This window comes from Hylobates moloch, unplaced genomic scaffold (genome assembly GCF_009828535.3).
Source record: "Hylobates moloch isolate HMO894 unplaced genomic scaffold, HMol_V3 SCAFFOLD_6, whole genome shotgun sequence".
NCBI lineage: Eukaryota > Metazoa > Chordata > Mammalia > Primates > Hylobatidae > Hylobates > Hylobates moloch.
The window spans coordinates 107,835,531-107,861,241 of record NW_026652281.1 but is presented as its reverse complement, the minus strand read 5'-3'; the positions used below and the strand labels follow the sequence as shown (position 1 = coordinate 107,861,241).

The 25,711-nt window shown below is 44.7% G+C and overlaps 2 protein-coding genes across 6 annotated transcripts in view; one reads left to right on the top strand and one right to left on the bottom strand.

The window, feature by feature from the left end:
• Nucleotides 1–25,711, bottom strand: part of TXNL4B (thioredoxin like 4B) — a 67,166-nt gene that overhangs the window by 34,327 nt on the left and 7,128 nt on the right. For 3 of the 5 annotated variants that reach the window (XM_032157807.2, XM_058441169.1, XM_032157806.2), the window contains exon 4: nucleotides 23,233–25,205. The exons of 1 other annotated variant lie outside the window; for it this stretch is intronic. In XM_032157807.2, the coding sequence (XP_032013698.1) occupies nucleotides 25,040–25,205 (166 nt within the window). In that variant the 3' untranslated portion in view covers nucleotides 23,233–25,039. Of the gene's footprint in view, nucleotides 1–23,232; nucleotides 25,206–25,711 lie in introns of those variants that run through there. One more of the 5 variants, XM_058441170.1, reaches the window with a different exon arrangement.
• Nucleotides 634–14,681, top strand: LOC116471462 (haptoglobin-related protein-like). Its single transcript, XM_032157801.2, is given in 6 exon segments — nucleotides 634–727; nucleotides 11,340–11,425; nucleotides 11,732–11,833; nucleotides 12,597–12,610; nucleotides 12,612–12,672; nucleotides 13,742–14,681. Coding segments are annotated over 6 exon segments (1,089 nt in total). The 5' UTR covers nucleotides 634–680; the 3' UTR covers nucleotides 14,521–14,681.

Sequence of the window (25,711 nt, the reverse complement as noted above, 5' to 3'; positions counted from 1 at the left end):
TTCAGCATGCAGGCACTGCCTCCTCTAAGCAGCCATCTGTACTTACATAGCTGTGAGCATAGGATGGGGCATACAGCAGGCACTTAACAAATGTGGAATGGAAAGCAACTAAGATAGGATCAAAAATACAAATCGAGACGTGAGAGAAAGACGATCAAAAGCCCTTACAAGGGGGCTGGGCGTGGTGGCTCACACCTGTGTAATCTCAACACTTTGCGAGGCTGAGGCAGGTGGATCACTTGAGGTTGGGAGTTTGAGACCAGCCAGAGCAACATGGAGAAACCTTGTCTCTACTAAAAATACAAAAAATTAGCCAGGCATGGTGATATATGCCTGTAATCCCAGCTACTCGGGAGGCTGAGGCAGGAGAATTGCTTGAACCTCGGAGGTGGAAGTTGTGGTGAGCTGAGATCATGCCATTGTACTCCAGCCTGGGCAACAAGAGTGAAACTCTGTGTCAAAACAAAAACAAAAACAAAAACAGAAACAAAAAAAACAAAAAAGAACACCATGGGAAAATCAAGTGTGAATCAAGAGCTCAACTCTTAACATGGGTAATGTTTGTAGTTTTGTTACTGGAAAAGATAGTGACCTTACCAGGGCCAAAGTTTGTAGACACAGGAATTACGAAACGGAGAAGGGGGAGCAGTGAGCTAGTGGCAGCATAAAAAGACCAGCGGATGCCCCACAGCACTGCTTTTCCAGAGGCAAGACCAACCAAGATGAGGTGGGTCCACAGCTTTTCCTCCTGCCTTTCCTATGGTTATTTCAGTCTTTTTTGTGTACATCGGTAGAGATGCAGAAATAGAACAAAGAAACAGGGCAAATGGGCTAAATTATAGTGAACTAAAGGGCTTAGTGTGTTAAATCTTCTCCTTTTCTGCATCCATAGAAGACAGTGCTGTCTTTCCCAGGAGATGAGATTTACTCTCAGGAGTGTCTTTTTCCTTGAGGTTACGTTTTTGTCTTTGTAGGGGATGTCATCAGCTCCCGTGGTAGGCTTCCTGGCATCCTGAATATATTTATTAGCAGATATTTTCCTCTTTAAAAATGTATAATAAGAAAGACTAATAGTAACACATTTGAATGACACATTAATTGACTAGTACTTGGGATACACACTAGTACCTGGGATACACCTAATTAAGACACTTAGATCTTAAAAAATAAGAAGACTTTTTGAAATGTTGAAATAATAAGACTAGAAACTTTTTTTTTTTTTTTTTGAGATGGAGTCTCACCCTGTCACCAGGATGGAGTGCAGTGGCACGATCTCAGCTCATTGCAATCTCCACCTCCCTGGTTCAAGCAATTCTCCTGCCTCAGCCTCCCGAGTAGCTAGGACTACAGGCGTGTGCTACCATGCCCAGCTAATTTTTGTATTTTTAGTAGAGACGGGGTTTCACCATGTTGGCCAGGATGATCTTGATCTCTTGACCTCGTGATCTGCCTGTCTCGGCCTCCCAAAGTGTTGCGATTACAGGCGTGAGCCACCGCGCCCTGCCTAGAAACTATTTTAATAGAAGCAAATAGTGCCTGAATGGTCGGCGTCTGTCAGCAAGATGGTGAACTGGCAGATGGCGCCTGTGTGTCAATGCTCATGGCCACTGTCCTGCTTTCAGACACCAGTTCTCTTCCAGGTAACCTTCTGGCATTTTGGGGTTTGAGATACCATTTCCTAAAGGTGAATTATCATAAAATACTAGAAATAACCACATAAGTGTTTAAAATTATTGTTAAATACAGTAAGAAATTATTCTTCAAAGGTTTAGCCTGCTTAAGTTTCCTTGTCCTTTGTTCCCTGCTTTCAAGGCCAGACTTCCTTACTCTTTGTGTTTCCCCTACCCTGGTAAATAACCTTCCTGCCAGTCCTTATCTATATAGCCCACATTCCACATCTGCTACCCACTCTGTGATTTACCCCTCCCATCGCAACAGCCTCTCCCACCAAAACTGATCTTCCCCCCTTCCCACCAGTGCAAACACATTCCTGCACTTTTCACGTTAGCCAACCGGGTTCAGCTTAGATTGTGCGGTCCAACTCCAGCCAATGTAGTCAGGACACAGTAGCAGGGACAAGCTGCGTTAGACATAAAAACCTCTGCTTTCCTTTGTTTGGGGTGCTCTCGTGGTGACTGAACCTATGAGGAGCAACCTTATGCAAAAGTAAATTTGCCTTGCTGAGAGACCCTTTGTCCTTTGTCTCAGTGCTGGTTCTTCTTTGCAGCACCGAGCATTTGTTTCTAACAAATTTGGTGGCCCATACGGGGAAAACATTCTCCTCTGGGAAAGGGTCTTTTGTCACCTCATGAGGAGACACGTCCCACTGCCTTGTTGCAGTGGCCTCACAAGTAAGGAATCGAGACCCACCTGGTGTGATGAATAACCCCAGACTCTCAATAATGTGGGGAGAAAAAGGCTTGCAACACTATGGTGACCAGGTAACTCTGTGCGCAGACCAAGGTAAGAAATGTCGCAGGAGTGACAAAGTACTTCCTTGGTGGTTGGTATATTCTGGTGGTTGAAAGTTCGTGAATGGTAACAAGTGCTACTGCTGTGCGGAGTGAATGAGTCCAATCTGTGGGTCTGTGGTTACCTCATACGGCTTAGCCTTCCCTGAAGGATCCTGATGTTGGGGTTTATATAGTCCTGCCAATGCTAAGTGGGACTTAAAATATTCCTAGGAGGAAAGTGGCCAGAGTGGATGAGGCGAAAGGAGAAGAGTGTGAAGAACCTCCAGGAGGTGGGGCTAAAAGATACGCAAGAAATCCCTAATACGAGGGATTGAGCCACAGAAACCTCCAGATAGAAAAAAAAGAAATCCCTAATATGAGGAACTGAGCCACAGCAAGCCTCCAGTAGGCAACAAATCCCTAATATGAGGGATTGAGCCTAGCTAAGACCCAATATGGAAAATACCCCAAGAAAGACAGAGAATAAGAAGGATGAAAATAGTAACAAGGATATAACCCCGATAGTCACTTAGGTTTCATGTTAAAATACTGGAAAGATAATGAGAGGACTAAGCATAAGAAGAAGGAGCAAATGATAAAATATTGCTGTTTCATTTGGACCCAAGGTCCCACCCTCAAACCCTAAATCTTCTGGCCAAAGTGTGGGTCGAATGAGGATGTAATGTGTCAACTCCTAATCCAATATGTTAATGATAAAAGTCTGGTTTCTCAAGAAGAACTAGATTATGCTCTTTGTTGGAGGCAGGGACCTGTCCTCCTCTTTCCCTTAAAGACAACTAGGGAAGAACCCGATCCAGCATCTCAAATTGAGAAGTCAGACAAGCCGACTCCCACACCTGAAGTCAGCACATGGGATCCCTTAGACTGTCTTCCTCTGCTTACTGCCCCTAATCCTAACCCCCCTACTCCTCAGGCAGCTGCCGCTGCCCCAGATCCCATCCCAGATTCTTCCCCAACTCATGATGTTCCTCCTGCTTACAACCCTGACTCTCAGGGGCAGTCGTCCCAAGAGCCTGTTCACTGCCAACCTAAATATCCTTCCTTAAAAGGGCTCCAACATGAAATAGAGCAGTGTAAAAAGGACATTCAGAACTCCCCTTTTCTTTCCATGCCTAAGGAGTCAGCCGTAATTTTCTTCCCTTTAAAAGGGGTACCACAAGGAGGGGAAATCATTGGTTTTGTAAATGCTCTCTTGACTAGTTCAGAAGTCTGAGGTCTGAAGAAAGAACTTAAGCCACTGCTAGATGACCCCTATGGAGTGGCAGATCAAGTTGATCAATTCTTAGGACCTCGGTTATACACTTGGGTCGAGCAAATGTCTATCCTAGGCATCTTCTTTTCAGGGGAGGAAAGAAGCATGATCCATAGGGCTGCTATGGCAATTTGGGAATGTGAACACCCTCCTGGTCAAAACGTTCCTACTGTGGACCAAAAATTTCCTGCCCAAGACTCCTGGTGGGACAATAACAATGCAGCCCACTGAGAAAACATGAAGGACCTACGGGAAATAATAATAAAAGGAAGCAGGGAATCCATACCCAGAACTCAAAAGCTCTCTAAAGCATTTGATATATAACAGGAGAAAGATGAGGGACCTATAAGATTCCTAGACAGACTAAAGGAGCAAATGAAGCAATATACAGGTCGGAATTTAGAAGATCCCCTTCAGCAAAGGATGTTAAAGATCCATTTTGTCACTAAAGGCTGGCCAGATGTTTCAAAAAAGTTACAAAAATTGGAGGACTGAGAAAACCGACCTCTAAGACAACTTCTCAGAGAAGCTCAAAAGGTGTATGTGAGGAGGGACAGGGAAAAACAAAAACAGAGGTCAAAACTGATGTTATCTACTTTCCAGCAGGTGGCTCCAAACCCATATGCTACTAAATGAGGCTTCCAGGGAGCCAGAAATTATAAAAGGTCCCAAGCCTCCCAAACCCAGTTTAGAGAATCCAAACCTTCAGCTAGAGGACCCAAGTCTACATTTCCCAGGCCCCCTAAAGAGCATAGAAAAGCAAGACCAAAAAATTCCAAAACTGAGAGAGGGGAAGGACAAGATAAGTGTTACAAATGTGGAAGGATGGGCCCCTTCAAAAGAGAATGTCCCAAATTAGAAAAGGAGAGAGAAGCCCTTCTACTCACGACCTTTGAAGAGGAACAGGGAAGTCAGTGGCTCTGTCTATATTATCTTGAGTCCCACCAGGAGCCCTTGATAAATTTGGAGGTGGGACCTACACATGAGCTTATCACATTTTTGGTCGATTCAGGAGCGGCCTGTTCCTCTGTTTCTTTCCCCTCATCTAATATCACCTGCTCTTCAGAAGAACTTATAGTCTGAGATAAAAGGGGAAGGATTTAAGGTGAGAATCTTAGAAAATACAGAAGTCAAGTACCAAGACTGAACAACCCAGGTTCAATTTTTGTTAATCCCTGAAGCAGGAACTAGTTTGTTAGGAAGAGACTTAATGTTAAAGTTAGGCATAGGCCTACAAGTTAGCCCAAAGGGATTCCTTACCTCATTAAACTTACTCACCACTGCGGATGAGAAATACATTCATTGTGATGTCTGGTCAAGGGAAGAAAACTGAGGAAAGCTTCAAATTCTCCCAATCCACATCAAGCTAAACACCCCCGCACCGGGAAGTAGTGAGGAGGAAGCAATTCCCCATTCCCTTAGAGGGCATGCTAGGGCTAAAACCTATAATTGAAAGTCTCATTAATGATGGGCTTCTTGAACCCTGTATGTCTCCTTATAACACCCCAATACTGCCTGTCAAAAAATCAGATGGGTCATACCGGCTGGTGCAAGACCTCAGGGCCATTAACCAAACAGTTCAGACCACTCACCCTGTTGTCCTCAACCCTTACACCATTCTCAGCAAAATTCCATATAATCATCAATGGTTTACTGTAATAGATTTAAAGGATGCCTTTTGGGCATGTCCCTGGCTGAAGATAGCCGAGACATATTTGCCTTTGAGTGGGAAGATCCCCAGTCACGGTGAAAACAATGGTATCAATGGATAGTCTTGCCTCAAGGATTCATGGATTCACCCAACCTTTTTGGTCAAATTTTAGAACAAGTGCTAGACAAAGTTTCTGTTCCAAAACAATTATGCCTGCTTCAATATGTCGATTATATTCTCATATCTGGTGAGGATATAGAGAAAGTAGCTGGCTTCTCTATACATATTTTTGACCATCTGCAGTTTGAGGGATTACGGGTCTCAAAGGGAAAGCTTCAGTATATGGAGCCTAAAGTTAAATATTTAGGCCGCTTAATAAGTGCAGGCAAGTGAAGGATAGGGCCTGAACGGGTTGAAGGAATCGTGTCCTTACCCTTGCCTCAGACTAAACAGGAACTCAGGAAATTTTTAGGGTTAGTTAGATACTGCTGCTTATGGATTAACTCATATGCCCTAAACAGTAAACTTTTATACCAAAAACTTGCCCAGGGAAAACCTGACCATCTCCTGTGGACTTCTAAAGAGGTCGATCAGGTCAAAGAGCTAAAAGGTAAGGCTTGCCCTAGCCTTACCTTCCCTAGAAAAACCATTTCACCTTTTTGTCAGCGTGAATAATGGGATGGCTTTAGGGGTGCTTATCCAAGAGCACAGAGGCTGCTGGCAGCCCATGGCCTTCCTGTCAAAAATTTTGGACCCGGTCACCTGTGGATGGCCTCATCCAATCCATTGCAGCTACAGCAGTATTAGTTGAAGAGAGTATAAAATTAACCTTTGGGTGGAGAGTAACAGTAAGCACACCCCATCAAGTTAGAGCTATTTTAAATAAAAAAGCAGGAAGGTGACTAACTGACTCCAGAATCTTAAAATATGGGGCTATTCTACTAAAAAAAGATGAGAGAATACCTGTGTCGAGATTTAATTGACTACTGAACAAAAGTCAGGCCAGATCTAGGAAAGATCCCTTTCAAAACAGGACGGCACTTATTTATAGATGGTTCCTCCCAGCTGATTGAGAGAAAAAGACACAATGGGTATCCAGTAATCGATGGAGAAACTCTCTATGTATAAGAATAGAGTCAAGAAAATAGCCTAATAATTGGTCTGCCCAAACTTGTGAACTGTTTGCACTCAGCCAAGCCTTAAAGCACTTGCAAAACCAGGAAGGAACCATCTATACTGATTCTAAGTATGCCTTTGGAGCGGCTCATACATTTGTTAAAATTTGGACTGAATGTGGCCTCACTAATAGTAAAGGTCATGACCTTGTTCATAAGGAGTTAATCATCCAAGTACTGGATAACCTTCAGTTGCCAGAAGAAATAGCTATTGCCCGTGTCCCCAGACACCAGAAAAGCCTTTCTTTTGAAAGTCGAGGAAATAACCTAACAGACCAGACAGCCAAACAAGCTGCTGCTTCCTCTGAAACACCTATGTTTCACTTAACTCCTTGTCTTCCTTCCCCTACTGCAATTTCCATTTTCTCTTCCACTGAAGAAGAAGAATAAAGATAGGAGCCAGAGAAGACCAGAAGGAAAACAGCTGTTATCAGACCAAAAAGAAATGTTATCCAAGCCCCTTATATGTGGGAGATCTAGTCTCAACTATATCTGAGGACACACTGGGGACCCCAAGCCATGTGTGATGCAGTTCTCAGGGTCTATGGATGTATAAGAATTTACACCCTAGCCAAACAAGTTACAGATAGTTGCTTAATATGTAAAAAGACTAATAAGCAGATTCTAAGAAAACCGCCCCTTGGAGAAAGAGATCCGGGGCTAAGACCATTTCAAAGTGTTCAATTAATTATACTGAAATGCCCCCAATTGGTCATTTAAAATACTTATTAGTAATAATAGACCACTTTACCCACTGGGTAGAGACTATCCCACCCTCAAGTGCAACCACCAGTAATGTAGCTAAGGCATTAATTGATAACATTGTACCCAGATTTGGACTAATAGAAAACACTGATTCAGACAATGGAACCCATTTCACTGCACATGTCATTAAAAAGTTAGCCCAGGTACTAGACATAAAATGGAAAATCCATATCCCTTGGCATCTCTCCTCCTCAAGAAGAGTAGAAAGGATGAATCAGACTCTAAAAAGCCACTTAACTAAATTAGTTCTAGAAACTTGATTGCCATGGACTAAATGTCTTCCTGTTGCCTTGTTAAGAATCCAAACTGCTCCTCAGAGAGATACTGGCCTTTCCCCTTATGAGATGCTCTATGGATTGCCCTATTTATACTCCACTGCTAACATTCCTACATTCAAAATAAAAGATCAGTTCCTCAAAAATTATATACTTGGTCCATACTCTACTTTCTCTTCCCTTAAGACTAAAGGTCTCCTAGCACAGGCGCCACCCCTGGAGTTTCCAGCACATCAGCGTCAGCCTGGAGACCACGTCCTCATAAAAGGGTGGAAGGAAGGGAAACTCAAACCGGCTTGGGAAGGACCCTACCTGGTGCTCCTAAATACTAAGACTGCAGTCTGAACAGCAGAAAGAGGATGGACTCACCACACCTGAGTCAAAAAGGCGCTGCCACCTCCAGGATCATAAACCGTCACTCCAGGGCTCACCCCAACCAAATTAACTCTAAAAAGGGCTTAATAATCACTTGTTTATTTTCTCTTTTCTTTCCAACAGAAGGTCATCTTGTCATCAATGTAACTTGGGCTAACCATCCTTTAACCTTTCAGTTTGACGCTTGTTCACTCATCCCGTGTGGAGACAAGCAAGCTCAAAGGAAACTGTCTCATGTAGATAAGTACCTATGTCCATACCGTGAAGAGTCAACCAAGTATAAGTATAGAGGCTTAAAAAGTCCCTGTGGTGACTGGACAGATGTTTTGTAAACCACTCAGTATGGAGGGTGGACAGCCAGGCCCCCTTTTTCAAATAAGTTATGGGGACTAAAACAGAAACTCCAACTAATTCATGGTCCCACCCCACCAAATTGTAAGCCACTGCAGTGTAACCCCTCATTGCTAATTATAGCTAACCCCCAAACAATGGCCCAAGTACCCGCTATATTCAAATGGTATGGATTAGGAGCAAATGTTACAAAACAAAATCCCATAAAAATCTTCAACCACTGGTTAACAATGATAATTAAAAAAAAAATCCATACCCAGAGTCTGGGAAATGAGTGGAACCCAAAGCTCTCCCCAAGTATAGCGAGCTCAGAGTCCTCCTCCCATCTCCAAAACAACCCAACCAAAGTAACGGTTGTAAAGGTAAAAAATTTAAAGCAGACTACAGCCCTAGAGACAGGATATCAAGATGCAAATGCTTGGCTAAAATGGATTAAATATTCCATCTGCACTTTAAACAAATGTGAATGTTATGCTTGTGCTCACGGTACACCAGAGGCCCAGATTGTCCCCTTTCCACTCAGATGGTCTTCCAACTGACCGGGCATAAGCTGTATGGTAGTTCTCTTCCAAGACCACACAGCCTGGCGTGACAAATCATGTCAAGCTCTTTCTCTGCTGTTCCCTGAAGCTCAACACCCTGAGGGTCAGCCCCCAAGGGCCATCAGCTTCCATTTCCCAATGCCAATTTTACTTTGCATCTCTCACAACAGGGAGAAAACTTCGTGTTCCCTGGAGCCTTAATGGGATGCAGTGAGCTTAAGTCCTTCCAAGAGCTTACTCATCAGTCTGCCCTTAGTCATCCTCGAGCAGATGTATGGTGGTTATTGTGGTGGACCATTACTGGACACTGCCGAGTAACTGGAGCAGAACATGCGCTCTAATTCCATTGGCTATCCCTTTCACCCTGGCATTTCGTCAACCAGAAAAGATAGAAACCAAACACTGTAAAATAAGAGAGGCCCCTCATGGGTCAGTTGACTCCCATATTTATATAGATTCCATTGGAGTCCCACAAGGAGTGCCAGATGAATTTAAGGCCCGAAATCAGACAACTGCAGGATTTGAATCTATGTTCTTCTGGTGGTTAACTATAAATAAAAATGGGAATTAGATAAACTACATTTATTACAACCAATGACGATTTTTTTTTTTTTTTTGATGGAGTTTTGCTCTTGTTGCCCAGGCTGGAATGCAATGGCGTGATCTCGGCTCACCACAACTTCTGACTCCTGGGTCCAAGCAATTCTCCTGCCTCAGCCTCCTGAGTAGCTGGGATTATAAACATGCGCCACCACGCCCAGTAATTTTGTATTTTTAGTAGAGACGGGGTTTCTCCATGATGGTCAGGCTCGTCTCAAACTCCCGACCTCAGGTTATCTGCCTGCCTCGGCCTCCCAAAGTGCTGGGATTACAGGCGTGAGCCACTGTGCCCAGCCTACGATTTGTTAATTATACTAGAGATGCTCTTAAAGGGACAGCTGAACAATTAAGACCCACCAGTCAAATGGCCTGGGAAAATAAGATAGCGTTAGACATGATACTAGCGAAAGAGGGTGGAGTTTGTATCATTATTGGAACCCAATGCTATACTTTTATCCCTAATAATACTGCTCCAGGTGGGACCACAACAAAAGCACTGCAAGGTCTTATTGCCTTATCAAATGAGCTAGCCAAAAATTCTGGACTAAACGACCCCTTCACAAATTTAATGGGAAATTGTTTGGCAAATGGAAGGGACTTATGTCCTCAATCCTCATGTCTCTTGCCATCAGAATAGGGTTGCTTATTCTTGTAGGATGCTGTGTCATACCCTGTGCCTGAGGATTAATACAAAAGCTTATTGAAACAGCTCTCCCCAAAACCTCCCTCAATCCTCCTCCTCCATGTTCCAGTGAGCTTTTTCTTTTAGAAGACCAAGTAGAATAACAGAGCCAAATTACGTTAAAAGGGTTTAAAGAAAAAATACTGTAAAATATTTAATGGGGATTGTTAAATACAGTAAAAAATTCTTCTTCAAAGGTTTAGCTTGCTTAAGCTTCCTTGTCCTTTGCTCCCTGCTTTCAAGGCCAGACTTCCTTACTCTCTGTGTTCCCCCTGCGCTGGTAAACAACCTTCCCGCCAGTCGTTATCTATGGAGCCCACATTCCACATCTGCTACCCACTCTGTGAATTACCCCTCCCATCACAACGGCTTCTCCTGGCAAAACTGATCTTCCCGCCTTCCCAGCAGTGTAATCACATTCCTGCACTTTTCAAGTTAGCCAACCGGGTTCATCTTAGATTGTGCGGTCCAACTCTAGCCAATGGAGTCAGGACACAGTAGCAGGGACAAGCTGCATTAGACATAAATACCTCTGCTTTCCTTTGTTCGGGCTGCTCTCGTGGCAACTGAACCTATGAGGAGCAACCTTATGCAAAAGTAAATTTGCCTTGCTGAGAGACCCTTTGTCCTTTGTCTCAGTGCTGGTTCTTCTTTGCGGCACCAAGCATTTGTTTTCAACAATTATATATTTAAGGAATCTTTGATTACGGAAAATTTCAAGAAGTAGAGGGAATAGCATACTAAGCCCTCTGTTCCCATCTTTGAGTTATCTACATTTTATTAGAAGTAACTTTGGGGTGCCGGAGGGAGGTTTGTCTTTTCTGGAGGCCTTCTGAATTATTGCTAATGTACTTTCCCCACTATGGCCAGACACTGAGGCCCCCATACCTATGTACCTTTCTATCCCTCTCTGAAGCTTCTGCAGAATTCCCAGCAGGACAGAGCTTGCTGGAAGCTTGGTATGCTCAGAAGCTGCTAAAGCTTGTATGTGTGGGGGTGGGGGCAACTTCTAGGTCCTAGCACTTCCCTATATCGATTTTCTTTTCTGGCTGCTTAGTGGGAGGAGTGTGTGTGTATGCATGTGTGTGTGTGTGTGTGTATGTGTGTGTGTATATACATGCATGTGTGTGTGGATGCATGCATGTGCTGTGAAGCAGGGAGACCAGCTTTCCACTCCTTCTTGTTTTCTCTCTGCAGTGACCTGGGAGCTGTCATTTCCCTCCTGCTCTGGGGACGACAGCTTTTTGCACTGTACTCAGGCAATGATGTCACGGATATTTCAGGTCAGTCTTTGAGTTGGGTAGGAGCATGCATCCCTGGCACTGCCACATCCCACTCTGACCCTCTTGGGTCTGCATTCTTTCTTTGAGAACACACAGTTCCCCCTTCTTATCCTGACCTCTGGGCTTTCAGGACTGCCAAGAACATTGGGGATCCTGCCAGAAATGAGGGGAGTTTGCACTTTCGTTGGCTTCTATTTGGGGTGGAAGGAGATTGATGTGCAGAGCAGCTTCCACTCATCTGACTTTTCATGGGTCTCTGGGAACAATTTCCAAATAGTAAACTCTCTGGCTTCTCTCTCTTTGCAGGTGACCACTTCCCAAAGCCCCCTGAGATTGCAAATGGCTATGTGGAGCACTCGGTTCGCTACCAGTGTAAGAACTACTACAGGCTGTGTACAGAAGGAGATGGTAAGACCTGGACAACTATCTCCATGCCCTACATACAACCCTCACTCTGACATTTCCATGATGGGTGGTGCTGAGGTGATTTGCTAGAAACTTCATGTGTTCTCCTTGGAGCCAGGAGATTTAGATTCTAATAAGCATTTTGTCGCCAGTAGCTTGGCCCTTTGGGCAGACTAACTTTTGTCAGCCTCAAATTTTCTGTTTTGTTAAGGGGAGGCGATGCCATGCAGCCTATCTCATGTAAATCTCAGAGTCAGATTTACATCTATAGCAGGAGATGTGGGAAAAGAAGGAATGCTGATGACGATGTCATCCTCACCTAGTGGAGTCTTGCTGTCCTGGCACTGCTCTAAGGGCTTTATATTTATTTGCTCACTTAGTCCTCACAGTTTCCCTCTGAATAGAGGTTATTATTCTCACTTTGCTGATAAGGAAACAGAGGCACAGACAGGTTGAGTATCTTGCCCAAATTCAGGCAGCCTGTAAGAGGCAGAGTCAGGATTTGAACGCTGAGCCCTCCCTGTACTGCCTGGCTGTGACTGCCATGACCACAGTGTGTTCTGCTGGGCTTAACTGGTGTCCAGGCACTTGGCTTCCAGCACAGCACTCTTTCCCTTCCTCCTTCTCGTATTCTCTCTCCTTTCTCCCTTCCTATCTGCCCCCTTTCTTCTTCTTCTTTTTAATTCTTCTCCTTAATTGCCTTCTCACTCTGCTCTGGGTGCAGACTTGACTTTTCCTTTGGCTCATTTCTTGCCTTTTGTTTCAGGAGTGTACACCTTAAAACGATAAGAAGCACTGGATAAATAAGGCTGTTGGAGATAAACTTCCTGAATGTGAAGCAGGTGGGTGCTGAGCACTTATGAGAGCAGGCAGGCTTCCGGGTGGGAATGTCCTAGAGGCACAGCCTTCCAGTGCGGCTTCCTCTGAGCACACAAGAGCCAGGAGGAGGGATGTGGGAGAACCACAGCTGGCCAGGGAGAGACTTAAGCAGTTAGGTGATGACTCCCTAAGGGTCACCAAGGGTCTTGTTCATTGGGGCCTGAAGGGCACTGGCTGAATCCACTGTCTGCACTGCCCACAGATCAGGAGAGCCTGTGCATACAGAGAGCCTGCTAGGGAGCCCTGGGTCTAAAGAGAAGCAAGTTCCAGGAAGAACAAGTCAAGGGATAACATAAAATCTTAATCCATGGAAGCCTAGCAGGAGACTGGACATGGGCTGGGACTCCTGCTTCTCGTTATTAGTAAGAGTTGTTGCTCTCTCCTTGCCGTCTCCGAGCCAGAGGCAAAGGCCCAGTCTCTTCTGCTGTTGAGTGGTGTGGAACTGCCAACCTGCCTCGTGTTAACTGCAACATCTACAAAATGGGAGCTCCAGCCAATGGTGCTCTAGATTCCTCTTTCTTCAGAGATGATGAATTATTGTAGCTCCTAGCCCTTTCTTTTTTTCTTTTTTTTTTTCTGAGACAGAGTTTTGCTCTCGTCGCCTAGGCTGGAGTGCAGTGGTGCTGATTCCTGACCTCAGGTGATCCAACTTCCTCAGCCTCCCAAAGTGCTGGGATTATAGGCGTGAGCCACCGCATCTTGCCCCCAGCCCTTTCAATGAATTTCAGGGAATTGTGGAAATTCCTTTCTTGAGATAATTGTTTAAATATAATATAGTTCACCAGCCAGGGCTCAAAACACTCAGTATTTCTCATTTCCTTATTTAGAAATAGAGCTTTTTGTAATGTAAACAATTAAAAAAATTATTTTAAGACTGCAAGTATTGGAAATGAGATGAGCAGGTGGTAAGGGCAAAGCATTTAAATCTTTCTAGTTTATGCAGCAGTGACAGCCGCCCATGCTTTCACCTGTTTCTCAGACGGAAAGGCTCTAGCACATTTCCACTCACGAGTGTCTTGCTCTCCTTGACAGTATGTGGAAAGCCCAAGAATCCAGCAAACCTGGTGCAGCGGATCCTGGGTGGACACCTGGATGCCAATGGCAGCTTTCCCTGGCAGGCTAAGATGGTTTCCCACCATAATCTCACCGCAGGGGCCACGCTGATCAATGAACAATGGCTGCTGACCACGGCTAAAAATCTCTTCCTGAACCATTCAGAAAATGCAACAGCGAAAGACATTGCCCCTACTTTAACACTCTATGTGGGGGAAAAGCAGCTTGTAGAGATTAAGAAGGTGGTTCTACACCCTAACTACCATCAGGTAGATATTGGGCTCATCAAACTCAAACAGAAAGTGCCTGTTAATGAGACAGTGATGCCCATCTGCCTACCTTCAAAGAATTATGCAGAAGTAGGGCGTGTGGGTTACGTGTCTGGCTGGGGACAAAGTGACAACTCTAAATTTACTGAGCATCTGAAGTATGTCATGCTGCCTGTGGCTGACCAATACGATTGCATAAAGTACTATGAAGGCAGCACATGTCCCAAATGGAAGGCACTAAAGAGCCCTGTAGGGGTGCGGCCCATACTGAATGAACACACCTTCTGTGCTGGCATGTCTAAGTACCAGGAAGACACCTGCTATGGCGATGCGGGCAGTGCCTTTGCCGTTCACGACCTGGAGGAGGACACCTGGTACGCGGCTGGGATCCTAAGCTTTGGTAAGAGCTGTGCTGTGGCTGAGTATGGTGTATATGTGAAGGTGACTTCCATCCAGGACTGGGTTCAGAAGACCATAGCCGAGAACTAATGCAAGGCTGGCCGGAAGCCCTTGCTTGAAAGCAAGATTTCAGCCTGGAAGAGGACAAAGTGGACGGGAGCGGACAGGAGTGGACAGGATAAGACGTGGTTTGAAGCTGATGGGTGCCAGCCCTGGATTGCTGAGTCAATCAATAAAGAGCTTTCTTTTGACTCATTTCTGTGTTGTGTTCAGTCTTGAGTCTTTTTTATTTGCTCCTTTATGGTCCAGGGTAGTCAGAAGGTATAGAGTCTACTGGGAGTATGGCAGAAAATACCCCAAACCCACTGGAAATCCCAAAGGTGATACAAACTCTTCCACCTTAGGGAATCATGCTCACTGACTGAGTGCCTATTGAACGCTAGGTCCCAGAAAGGTAACCGTTGTCCTTGTTTTACAGACAAGGAAACAGACTCAGAGATGGTAAGTGAGTTGCTTAAGGTTACATAGCTATGAAACAGTGAAGCTGAACTTTGAACCAGGTCTGTTTGATACAAACTCAGAGCTCTTTTCACTGCATGCTGTTGCCTCTTCAAAGTGAATTAGGAGAAAGGGCATGGGGCCTGTTGAGGAAGAGGCTAGCTCAAAATGGGATGGGGAAAAAGTGTTTTAACACAGACAGTACTTCAGAGTTTGGGATCTAACCTACCAGCACTCCAGAAAACAAAAGATGATGATGTAAAGGCAGGATCTCTGGACTTGCTGAGTCCAAATCACAGAATGACCCATACATTTGCTAAGTAATTTAGGTTTCCTGGCCATCAGTTCCTGGTCTCTTCCATGAAGGACTTGAGCCAGGCGATGGCTAATGTCCCTATCAGCAATAACCCTCTGGGACTCTGTGAAAAGTGGGGAGGTAGAGTCCTTGCATCAGTAGAAGCTGCTTTTCCTACTTGGAACAAACTCACCCTTCACCAGGAATCAAATGCAAGCTGTCTGAGCCTCCTCTCCTGATGGCAGGTCATGCTATTAAGGGTCTCCAGAAGAAAGGTTCTGGAACTCTGAGAAACAGAAGCTCTTCTAACGCAACTTTTTCTTGCTATAAGCCTTCAATACCCTGACCAATCACCACTGTGCCTTCTTCTCATGCCAAAATACGTCCCCTCCTTTGTAGGGTGTAAAACGACACTGATGTCACTCTCTCTCACCAGGGTCTGGCTATCTCTGTGAAGCTCTCCTCACAGGCACCCTGCAGATTCATCAATAAACTTCAACGGGTTAGCGCTAGTAGGCCAATAAGACACACACCTATATTCTAGAACCTGTGAAAGAGACAATAGCCAGAAACTGGAAAATAACAGTCAAACTCTTAAAAAAAAATGCCTCTCAGAACACACACCTTTGTGTCAGTGGCTTCCTATTCAAAGAGTCAGCTTGTTCAGCTTGTTGTTCTTTGTTCTCTATTTTCAAAGAGTAACTTCCTTATTCTTTGTGTCTCCTTGCCCCTAGTTATGGTAAACGGCCTTCCCACCAGTACTAATCTATAACTCACATCTATTCCCTCAATTACTCATTCTGCAATTATCCTTCCTGCCTTTACTGTGCCCTAAAACTGTAATGGACAGCCTCTACTTTCCTGCCTACTTAGCCCTATTCAATTTTAAACAGTAGCCAATTGGGTCAGATTAGATTGTGCGGCCCGACTCCAGCCAATGGGGAAAGGACACAGCTACAGGAGCTGCTGCGTTAGGGACAAAAAACCCCTGCCCCACTTCACTCGGTGTGCTCTTGTGACTCCAGGCGCTAGTGGCACTATTCTGCAGAAGTAAATTGCCTTGCTGAGAAAGCTTTTTGCCGGAGTGCTGATTTTTTTTGCAGCACCAAGCATTTGTTTCTAGCAAATTTGGGGGCCCACCTGGGATTCCCCTTCTCCTCCGAGGAAGGGTCTTTGGTCCTCTTCCATGAGGAGGTGCACTGCGCTGCCTTGTTGTGGCGGCCTCAGGGGTAAGGAATCGAGACCCACCCAATGTGACAAATAAACCTGGATTTTCAGCAATGCAGGAAGAAACAGACCAACAACTTGGGGAAAAAAGATCATCACATACTGCGATGACCAGGTAACTCTGTGTACAGACCAAGGTAAGAAACATTGTAAGAGCGACAAAGTATTTCCTTTGTGGTTGGGGTATCTTGGAGGTTGAAAGTGTGTGAATGAGATGCACCACTGAGTGCAAAGTGAGTGGTGAGTCCAGATCTGCAGTTCTGTGGTCACTTCATCTGGCTTAGGGCGGGCCTCCCGTTAAGAGTCTGGGTTGGGGGTTTATACCAACCCGCCAATGCCAAGAGGGACGTAACATTCCCGTGACAGAAGCAGCCAGAGAACGATGAAGCAAAAGGAGAAGAGTGCAAGAAGCCTCTAGCAGGGCGCTTGAGCCTCTAGGAAAGGAAGGCGAGAAATCTCCAGTATGGGGGATTGAGCCTCATACAAACATCCAGTAGTAGGGAAGGCAAGAAATTTCCAGTAGAGGAAATTGAGCCTCACCCCGAAAGGTGAGAAATCTCCAGTAGGGGAGATTGAGCCTTACCCCAAAACCATCAAGATGGGAAATACCCCAAGTAAGGTAGGTGATAAAAAGGATAAAGCTAGCAACAATAATATTCCCCCAATAGTCCATTAGGCCTACTGTTAAAATATTAGAAGGATAATGAAAGGACCAAAAACAAGAAAAAGCAGCTGCTGTACCAGACCCTTCTCCTACCCCTGTTGTCCCCTCCTTATAACCCTACCTCTTTGGAATCGTGCAAAGAGCTCACTTACTACCAGCCTAAGTACCCTTCCCTGAAAGGACTTCAACACAAGATAGAGCAATGTAAAAAGAATATTCATAACTTCCCTTTCCCCTCTACTTTGGGGGAATCAGCTCCAGCTCTCTTCCCCTTAAGGGGGGTGCCCCTAGGAGGAGGGGGCATTGGCTTTGTAAATGCTCCTTTAACCAGCTTGGAGGTCTGAAACCCAAAAAGAGAGCTTAAGCCAGTATTAGGCGACCCTCATGGAGTAGCAGATCAAATTGACCAATTTCTGGGACCTCAGTTATATACTTGGGCTGAGTTAATGTCCATCCTAGGCATCCTCTTCTTGTGGGGAAAAAAGAGGCATGATCTGTAGAGCTGCTACGGTAGCCTGGGAACATGAACACCCTCCTGGCCAAAACGTTCCTACAGCAGATCCAAAAAATTTCCTGCCCAAGACCCCTGGTGGGACAATAACAATACAACCCGCCAAGAAAATATGCAGGACCTTAGGAAATTGATAATAAAGGGGATTAGAGAATCAGTACCCCGAGCCCTGAATCTTACCCAAGCACTTGATACACAGCAAGGGAAAGATGTAGGGCCTATAAAATTTTTAAACAGACTAAAGGAACAAATGAGAAAATATGCTGGTCTAGATCTTGAGGATCCTCTTTGGCAGGGAATGTTAAAATTTCATTTTGTCACTAACAGTTGGCCAGATATTAACAAGAAATTACAAAAGATAGAGAACTGCTAGTTGGAAACTGTTGCCTGTGGATTGACTCTTATGCCTTAAAAACAAAACCTCTATATCTAAAACTTACCCAAGAAGGGTCTGACCCCCTTCTTTGGACCCCACAAGAAGTCCAGCAAGTTGAGGAACTAAAACATCTACTTATAACTGCCCCTATCTTAGCTCTGCTGTCCTTAGAACAGCCATTTCACTTTTTTGTTAATATAAGCAATGGGGCAGCTATAGGAGTACTCACTCAAAAGCATGGGGCCATTGCCAGCCCACAGCCTTTCTGTCAAAGATTCTTGACGTGGTAACCTGTGGGTGGCCCGAATGTATCCAATCTATAGCAGCAACTGTTTTATTGACAGAATAAAGTAGAAAAATAACCTCTGCGGGAAGTCTCATCCTAAGCACACCCCATCAGGTTAAAACCATTCTCACCCAAAAAGCAGGGAGATGGCTTACAGATTCAAGAATCCTAAAATATGAAGCTATCCTATTAGATAAAGGTGATTTAACCCTAACCACTGATAATGTGCTCAACCCCGCCACCTTCCTTTTTTTTTTTTTTTTTTGAGATGGAGTTTCACTCTTATTGCCCAGGCTACAGTGCAATGGCACAATCTCGGCTCACTGCAACCTCCGCCTCCCGGGTTCAAGCAATTCTCCTGCCTCAGCCTACCAAGTAGCTGGGATTACAGGCATGCCACCATGCATGGCTAATTTTTTTGTATTTTTATTGGGGATGGGGTTTCTCCATGTTGGTCAGGCTGGTCTTGAACTCCTGACCTCAGGTGATCCACCTGCCTCAGCCACCCAAAGTGTTGGGATTACAAGCGTGAGCCACCATGCCCAGCCTACCCTGCCACCTTCCTGACAGGAAATCCAAACGTCGGAGACCCCAAGCACAAATATTTAGACTTAATCAATCACCAAACTAAAGTAAGGCCTGATCTAAGTGAGACCCCTTTAAAAACAGGGCACCATCTCTTTGTAGACGGCTCCTCCCGGGTAATTGAAGAGAGAAAACATAATGGCTACTCAGTGGTTGATGGAGAAACTCTCACAGAAGTAGAATCAGGGAGACTGCCCAATAACTGGTCTAACCAAACATGTGAGTTGTTCGCACTAAATCAAGCCTTAAAATAGCTGCAGAATCAAGAAGGGACTACTTACACCAATTCCAAATATGCTTTTGGAGTGGCCCATACCTTTGGGAAGATTTGGACTGAACAAGGTCTTACTACTAGTAAGGGCCAAAACCTTGTCCACAAAGAGTTAATCATGCAAGTATTAGAAAACCTTCAGCTACAGAGGATATAGTCATTGTTCATGTCCCAGGACACCATAAAAGTCCCTCTGTCAAGATTCGCTTCCCAAGAAGCGCCCATTTTCCACTGAACGCCTTGTCTCCCTTCCCCATCTGCAATCCCCATCTTCTCCCAAGCAGATAAAGAAAAATTAAAGAAAATAGAGGCTAACAAAAACTCAAGGGAAACGGATACTGCCAGAAAACAAAGAAATGTTGTCCAAACCCCTAATGACAGAAATCTTAACACAACTTCACCGAGGGACCCATTGGGGTCCCCAAGCCATGTGTGACGCAGTCCTTAGAACCTATGGGTGTATAGGGATTTATACCCTCACCAGGCAAGTCACAGTTGTATGGTATGCAGAAAAACCAATAAACAAACTTTAAGAAGACCGCCCTTCGGGGGAAGAAATCCTGGGCTAAGTCCATTTCAAAGTGCCCAAACTGACTATACCGAAATGCCCCAAATAGGCTGCCTCAAATATCTGTCAGTTATAGTGGACCATCTCACTCACTGGGTGAAAGCCATTCACCTGCCAAGTGCAACTGCCAATAATGTAGTTAAAGTACAAATAGAAGATACCATACCCAGATTCAGATTAATAGAGAACATTGACTCAGACAATGGAACCCATTTTACTGCACAGGTCATTAAAGGATTAACCCAGACACTAGAGATAAAATGGGAATATCATACTCCCTGGCACCCACCCTCATCAGGAAAAGTAGAAAGAATGAATCAAACTAAAAAAATCACCTAACTAAACTAATCTTGGAAACCCGACTGCCATGAACTAAATGCCTCCCTGTCATCTTACTAAGAATTCATATCGCCCCTTGAAAAGATATCGGCCTGTCCCCTTATGAAACGCTCTACGGATTGCCATGCTTAAATTCCACCACTGACATCCCTACATTCGAAACAAAAGATCAATTTCTTAAAAACTATATACGTGGTCTATCTTCCACCCTTTTTTCCCTCAGGATCCAAGGCCTCTTAGCACAAATGCCGTCTCTAGAGTTTCCAGTACACCCACATCAGCCTGGGGATTATGTGCTCATCAAAAGCTAGAGGGAGGAAAACTCGAACCATCATGGGAAGGACCCTATCTAATACTCCTAACAACTGAAACAGCAGCCCGAACAGCTGAACAGGGGTGGACTCATCACACTCGGGTAAAAAGGACCCCACCCCTTATGGAATCATGGACCATCACTCCAGGATCAACTCCCTTAAAATTAACATTCAAAAAGGTCTAATTTGTCTCTTCTTCCCCCTAATTGCCCAGGAGCATTTCTTTTTTTGAGATGGAGTCTCGCTCTGTTGCCCAGGCTGAAGTGCAGTGGCGAGATCTCTGCTCACTGCAAGCTCTGCCTCCTGGGTTCACGCCATTCTCCTGCCTCAGCCTCCCGAGTAGCTGGGACTACAGGCACCTGCCACCATGCCTGGCTAATTTTTTGTATTTTTAGTAGAGACAGGGTTTCACGGTATTAGCCAGGATGGTCTCGATCTCCTGACCTCGTGAACCACCCGCCTCGGCCTCCCAAAGTGCTGAGATTACAGGCATGAGCCACCGTGCCCGGCCTGCATTTCATTATTAATGTAACCAGATCAGCCGCACCCCAAGCTGTTGTGTTTGATGCCTGCCTAGCCATACCTTGCGGAGACCTACAAAGTCAAAGGCCAACTAGCCTCTTCAGGAAAGTATCTTTGCCCTTGGTACTCACCCCACCCTCAATCTGATCCTTGTACGATTCCCTATAATTGGCTACCTTGCCATTCCTGGTACGATATTCCCTGGACCACTCAGTCCCAAGGCTGGACTTCTTCAGCAGGCTGTACCTCCCTAAAACCTTACATCCATTTTACTAAACAAAATAACTCCTCTAATTACCAACACCTCCGATGTAACCCGGTGCATACTTCTGTTACTACTTCAACCTCCACTAACCATATTCCCACCCTAAGTCGCTTTTATGGTATGGGGCGGATGTTACTGGGAAAGACCCCATAAGGTCCTTTGAGATTGGTTTTGTCACCCCTCCAGCACCCCTTCCTTCCCCAAGATCTCCTCCAAATGAAACAACTATCTTGCCACTACCTAATGACAAAACTAAAGTGGACATAGTGGAAGTCAAAGACCTAAAACAAACCCTGGCCATTGAGACTGCACACCAAGAAATGAATGCCTGGCTGAAATGGATCAAATACTCAGTTTGCATTTTAAATAAAAGCGACTGTTATGCCTGTGCAATGGGCAAGTCAGAAACTCAAATTGTTCCCTTCCTGCTTGGATGGTCTAACCAACCGGGCATGGACTGTATGGTAGCTCTCTTCCAGCACCCCACAGCCTGGGGTATTAAGTCATGCACCACACTCTCGCTGCTTTTCCCAAAAGTCAAAGACTGCCCTGTGGGTCAGCCCCCAAGGGCCATCTGGCTCCTGGCCTCTGATGCCAATTTTACCTCTTGTCTCTCATGACAGGGAAAACTTGCATCTTTCGGAAATCTAATGGGATGCAGTGAATCTGAGCCTTTTCGAGAGCTCACCAATCAGACTGCCCTTGTCTATTCAGGAGCAGATGTTCGGTGGTATTGCGGAGGACCTCTACTGGGTATGCTGCCAAGTAATTGGAGCGGCACTTGCGCTCTAATCAAATTGGCCATCTCTTTCACCCTGGCATTTCATCAGTCCGACAAAAAGTCACCCTCTTGGGAAAAAAGAGAAGCTCCTCAAGGGTCTTTTGACCCCCACGTCTATATAGAGGCAATTGGAGTACCACAAGGAGTAGCCAATGAATTTAAAGCTCGAAATCAAATAGCTGCCAGGTTTGAGTCAGTCTTATTTTGGTGGTCTACTATAAACAAAAATGTAGATTGGATAAACTACATATATATCTTACAATCAACAAGGATTTGTTAATTATATCAGAGATACCATTTAGGGATAGCTGAGCAATTTGGTCCCACCAGCCAAATGGCCTGGGAAAACAGGATAGCTCTTGACATGACATTAGCAGAAAAAGGCAGAGTTTGTGTCATCATCAGAGCCCAATGTTGTACTTTGATCCCAAATAACACAGCTTACCAAGGCTCTACAAGGCCTCACCACCCTAGCAAATGAGCTGGCTGAAAATTCTGGAATAGATGACCCCTTCACAGGTTTAACAGAAAGATGGTTTGGTAAATGGAAAGGACTTATGGCCTCTATCCTCACTTCCCTTGCAATTGTTACAAGTGCACTCATCCTTGTAGGCTGTTGCATCACACCTTGTGTTCGTGGGTTAGTTCAAAGACTCATAGAAACGGCTCTCACTAAAACCTTCTCTGTCTCTCCCCTTCCATATTCAGACCAACTTTTACTCTTAGACAATCAAGAACAGCAACAAAGCCAAATCTTACTAAAATAATTTGAAGAGGAAGAATTATAACAACAAAAAGGGGGAAATAGTCAGAATAAAAGAAAGGTTCCTCTTCAAAGATCCAACTTTCTTGTCATAGGCTGTAAACCGCCTTGCTCCAAACCTTAACCTGTAATCTTTACCCTCTGCCTTATTTGAGAAAGATTCAAGCGCATAGCCAATTGGGGTCAGCCTAGACTGTGCGGTTCAACCCCAGCGAATGGGGGAAAGACAAAGAAACAGGAACTGCGTTAGGATTATAAACCCGTTCTCCTTTGTTAGGTGTGCTCTTGTGACTGTTATAGGCACAGGCAGCACCCTTCTGGAGAAGTAAACTTTGCCTTGCTGAGAAACTTTTCTTCTGAGTGCTCCTCTTCCTCTGTGGCACTCAGAAATAAGAGAACTTATTTCTAACAGGAGGAAGAAGACACGATAATTTTGCACACGCAGGTTCTGAATTTTGGCTGGTGGGCTGAGTGCTTACCATACCTCAAATACTGTGTGATCTGGGCTGAAGAACAGAAAACCCAACTAACAGTGACTTAGGCAAAAAGAAATTTTATTCTTTCACAGAAGTCTGAGGGAGGCAGGTCCAGAGTTCAAGCCAGAGCTCAATAACATCAGGGATCGGGCTTTTTTTGTTCTTCTTAGCATATTGATGTTTTACCTGATGCTGGGCACCTCGTGGACCTAAGGTGGCTGTTGTAGCTCCATGCATCATGATTAAATCAGAGACAGGAAGTGTATGATGGAAGAGGACAGAAGTGATGGCCTCCTCCTCTCCTTTTGTCTTATTTCTGGAATGACTCCCTCCTTTTATCAGCAGGGACACAAGCAGTGCCTGGCAGCCTTCCCTCTCTCCTGTATGAGCCAAAAGCAAGACTCATGGCACCCCTCCCTGCAGGAAAGGGGTGGAATGGAGCCCCTGGCAAAGCGAGCTGGACTTGCAGTGACAGTGCTGCTCTGAACAGGACTGGGCTTCTGTTGGCGAGGAGGTCAGCGGCTGCCAGGCAGGTCACAAGCTGCCTCGCCCATGGCTCTCCAGCTCTCTGCCTACCCTCTCCTTCTAATAAGTCTGTTTCAATAACCACCATGAGGTTTAGAGAGGAGCAGTAACTTGCCCACAGTTGCACCAGGCACCCCTAGAAGAGCAAGAATTCCTCACAAAGTTATTAAAACAGGCAAATCCCATACAGGTGACATTTCTTTCTAACAATGCTGACATCTCTTTTAGTTTTGAGCCTTAGTAATACAATTTTCTGCCTCAGGAAGAGGCAGCAGCTTCTGGGAAAAATCTGCTCCTGCTAAAGGTGGCTCATTCATTGTTTTACCTGAATAGAGTGGTAGATGGTGAAGGTTCAAATTCTCACTTTTCATATTAAATTTTATAACATAAAAGATAATTAAATGGGCCCGGCGTGGTGGCTCATGCCTATAATCCCAGCACTTGGGAGGCTGAGGAGGGCGGATCACGAGGTCAGGAGATTGAGACCATCTTGGCTAACACGGTGAAACTGCGCCTCTATAAAAATACGAAAAACTAGCTGGGCATGGTGGCGGGCGCCTGTAGTCCCAGCTACTTGGGAGGTTGAAGCAGGAGAATGGCATGAATCCAGGAGGTGGAGCTTGCAGGGAGCCGAGATCACGCCACTGCACTCCAGCCTGGGCGACAGAGCGAGAGTCTGTCTCAAAAAAACAAAAAAAAAATTAAATGAGCCAACCAGCACAATGTTTCAAAGCCAGAGCCAAAAAGGCTCCAAAACAAAACAAACTTGTCTGCTCAATTAATTATTTGAAGAGAAACTACGGTAATACAGACTGGAGATGGGAAAGCATGAGGGACGTATGAGTGGAGGAATCAGCAAAGGGGTGTGTGTGTGTGTGTGTGTGTGTGTGTGTGTGTGTGTGCGCGCGCGCGCACGCGCACGCATGCACCCAGCTAGGGTAGAAAATGAGTACTTTTGCTTCTATGTGAAGTGACTTTCCAGTTCACTTGTGTATCAAATGAACATGATGAAATCAAATTGTACTAGCCAATGTTTGGGAGGATTCTGTATTAAACGGATAAAGAAAAACATTAGAAAGAGAAGTTACAAAAATCACTGTGGGGAAAATGAACACCAATGACTTGGCTGCTCTGAGGCTCACAGGGAGTAGACAGTGAGGCATCCCATGTCATCAGAGAACCAGTGGCGTCTTTTCCTCAGGGGCCAGGTTTTCTACACGCAAGTCAAACCTCTTCTCCTCTAGGACACATGTTTCCAAAGGACTCCAGAAACGCAGCACAGCTGGATTCAGGTACTGTGTCAAGAGGTACCTTTTTCTTCATCTTTGACAGCAATTAATGTACTAAATGTCTTGATAGAGAAGGTCATATTTGGGAATATTCTTGGGATCAATAGGACTTTGGACAATAAGCTTCCCCCTCATTGCTCCTCGATAGATTACTTCAATCAAATCTATGAAGTCTTGTTTGGTTTTGAAGCTTCCCACAAACTTAGTGTGATCTGGAGATCTAGACAGCATAGAAGAGAAACAACTGCTCTAAGAACTTTGAATAATCACTTGTTGAAGACTTTCAGGATAAACAAAATGAGCAACAGCTTTGTTATTTTCTTCTTGTCAATGAGACTTCAGACATAAAGCCCAACATTAATTTTTCAATCATTTTTTTCCATTTAGTAAATGACTCAATCCAGTGCTGTGGGCCACTAGCATGAAACCTCTGTCATGTGAAAAGATTCAGCTTCAAATTTATTGTAGTCACAAAATCTATTTTTATCACTTCTCAAATCATCAAGTAGAATTCACCAAGTGTTGGAGTGCGCATCGTTTCTTCGTTTGCTGTTGCTGTTTTTGCCTGGGCACTGTGCAAAGCCCATTCAGTACTCACGGCCTTTAAGTTCTAGTCACTTATACTTTTAAGTGGTAGGTATTAAAAAATTGTTTTTTTAGAAAAGTATCTCAAACACCAGGTATGTTACTGTAAAAATTTTAAAGAAAGAAATAAAATCACGGATG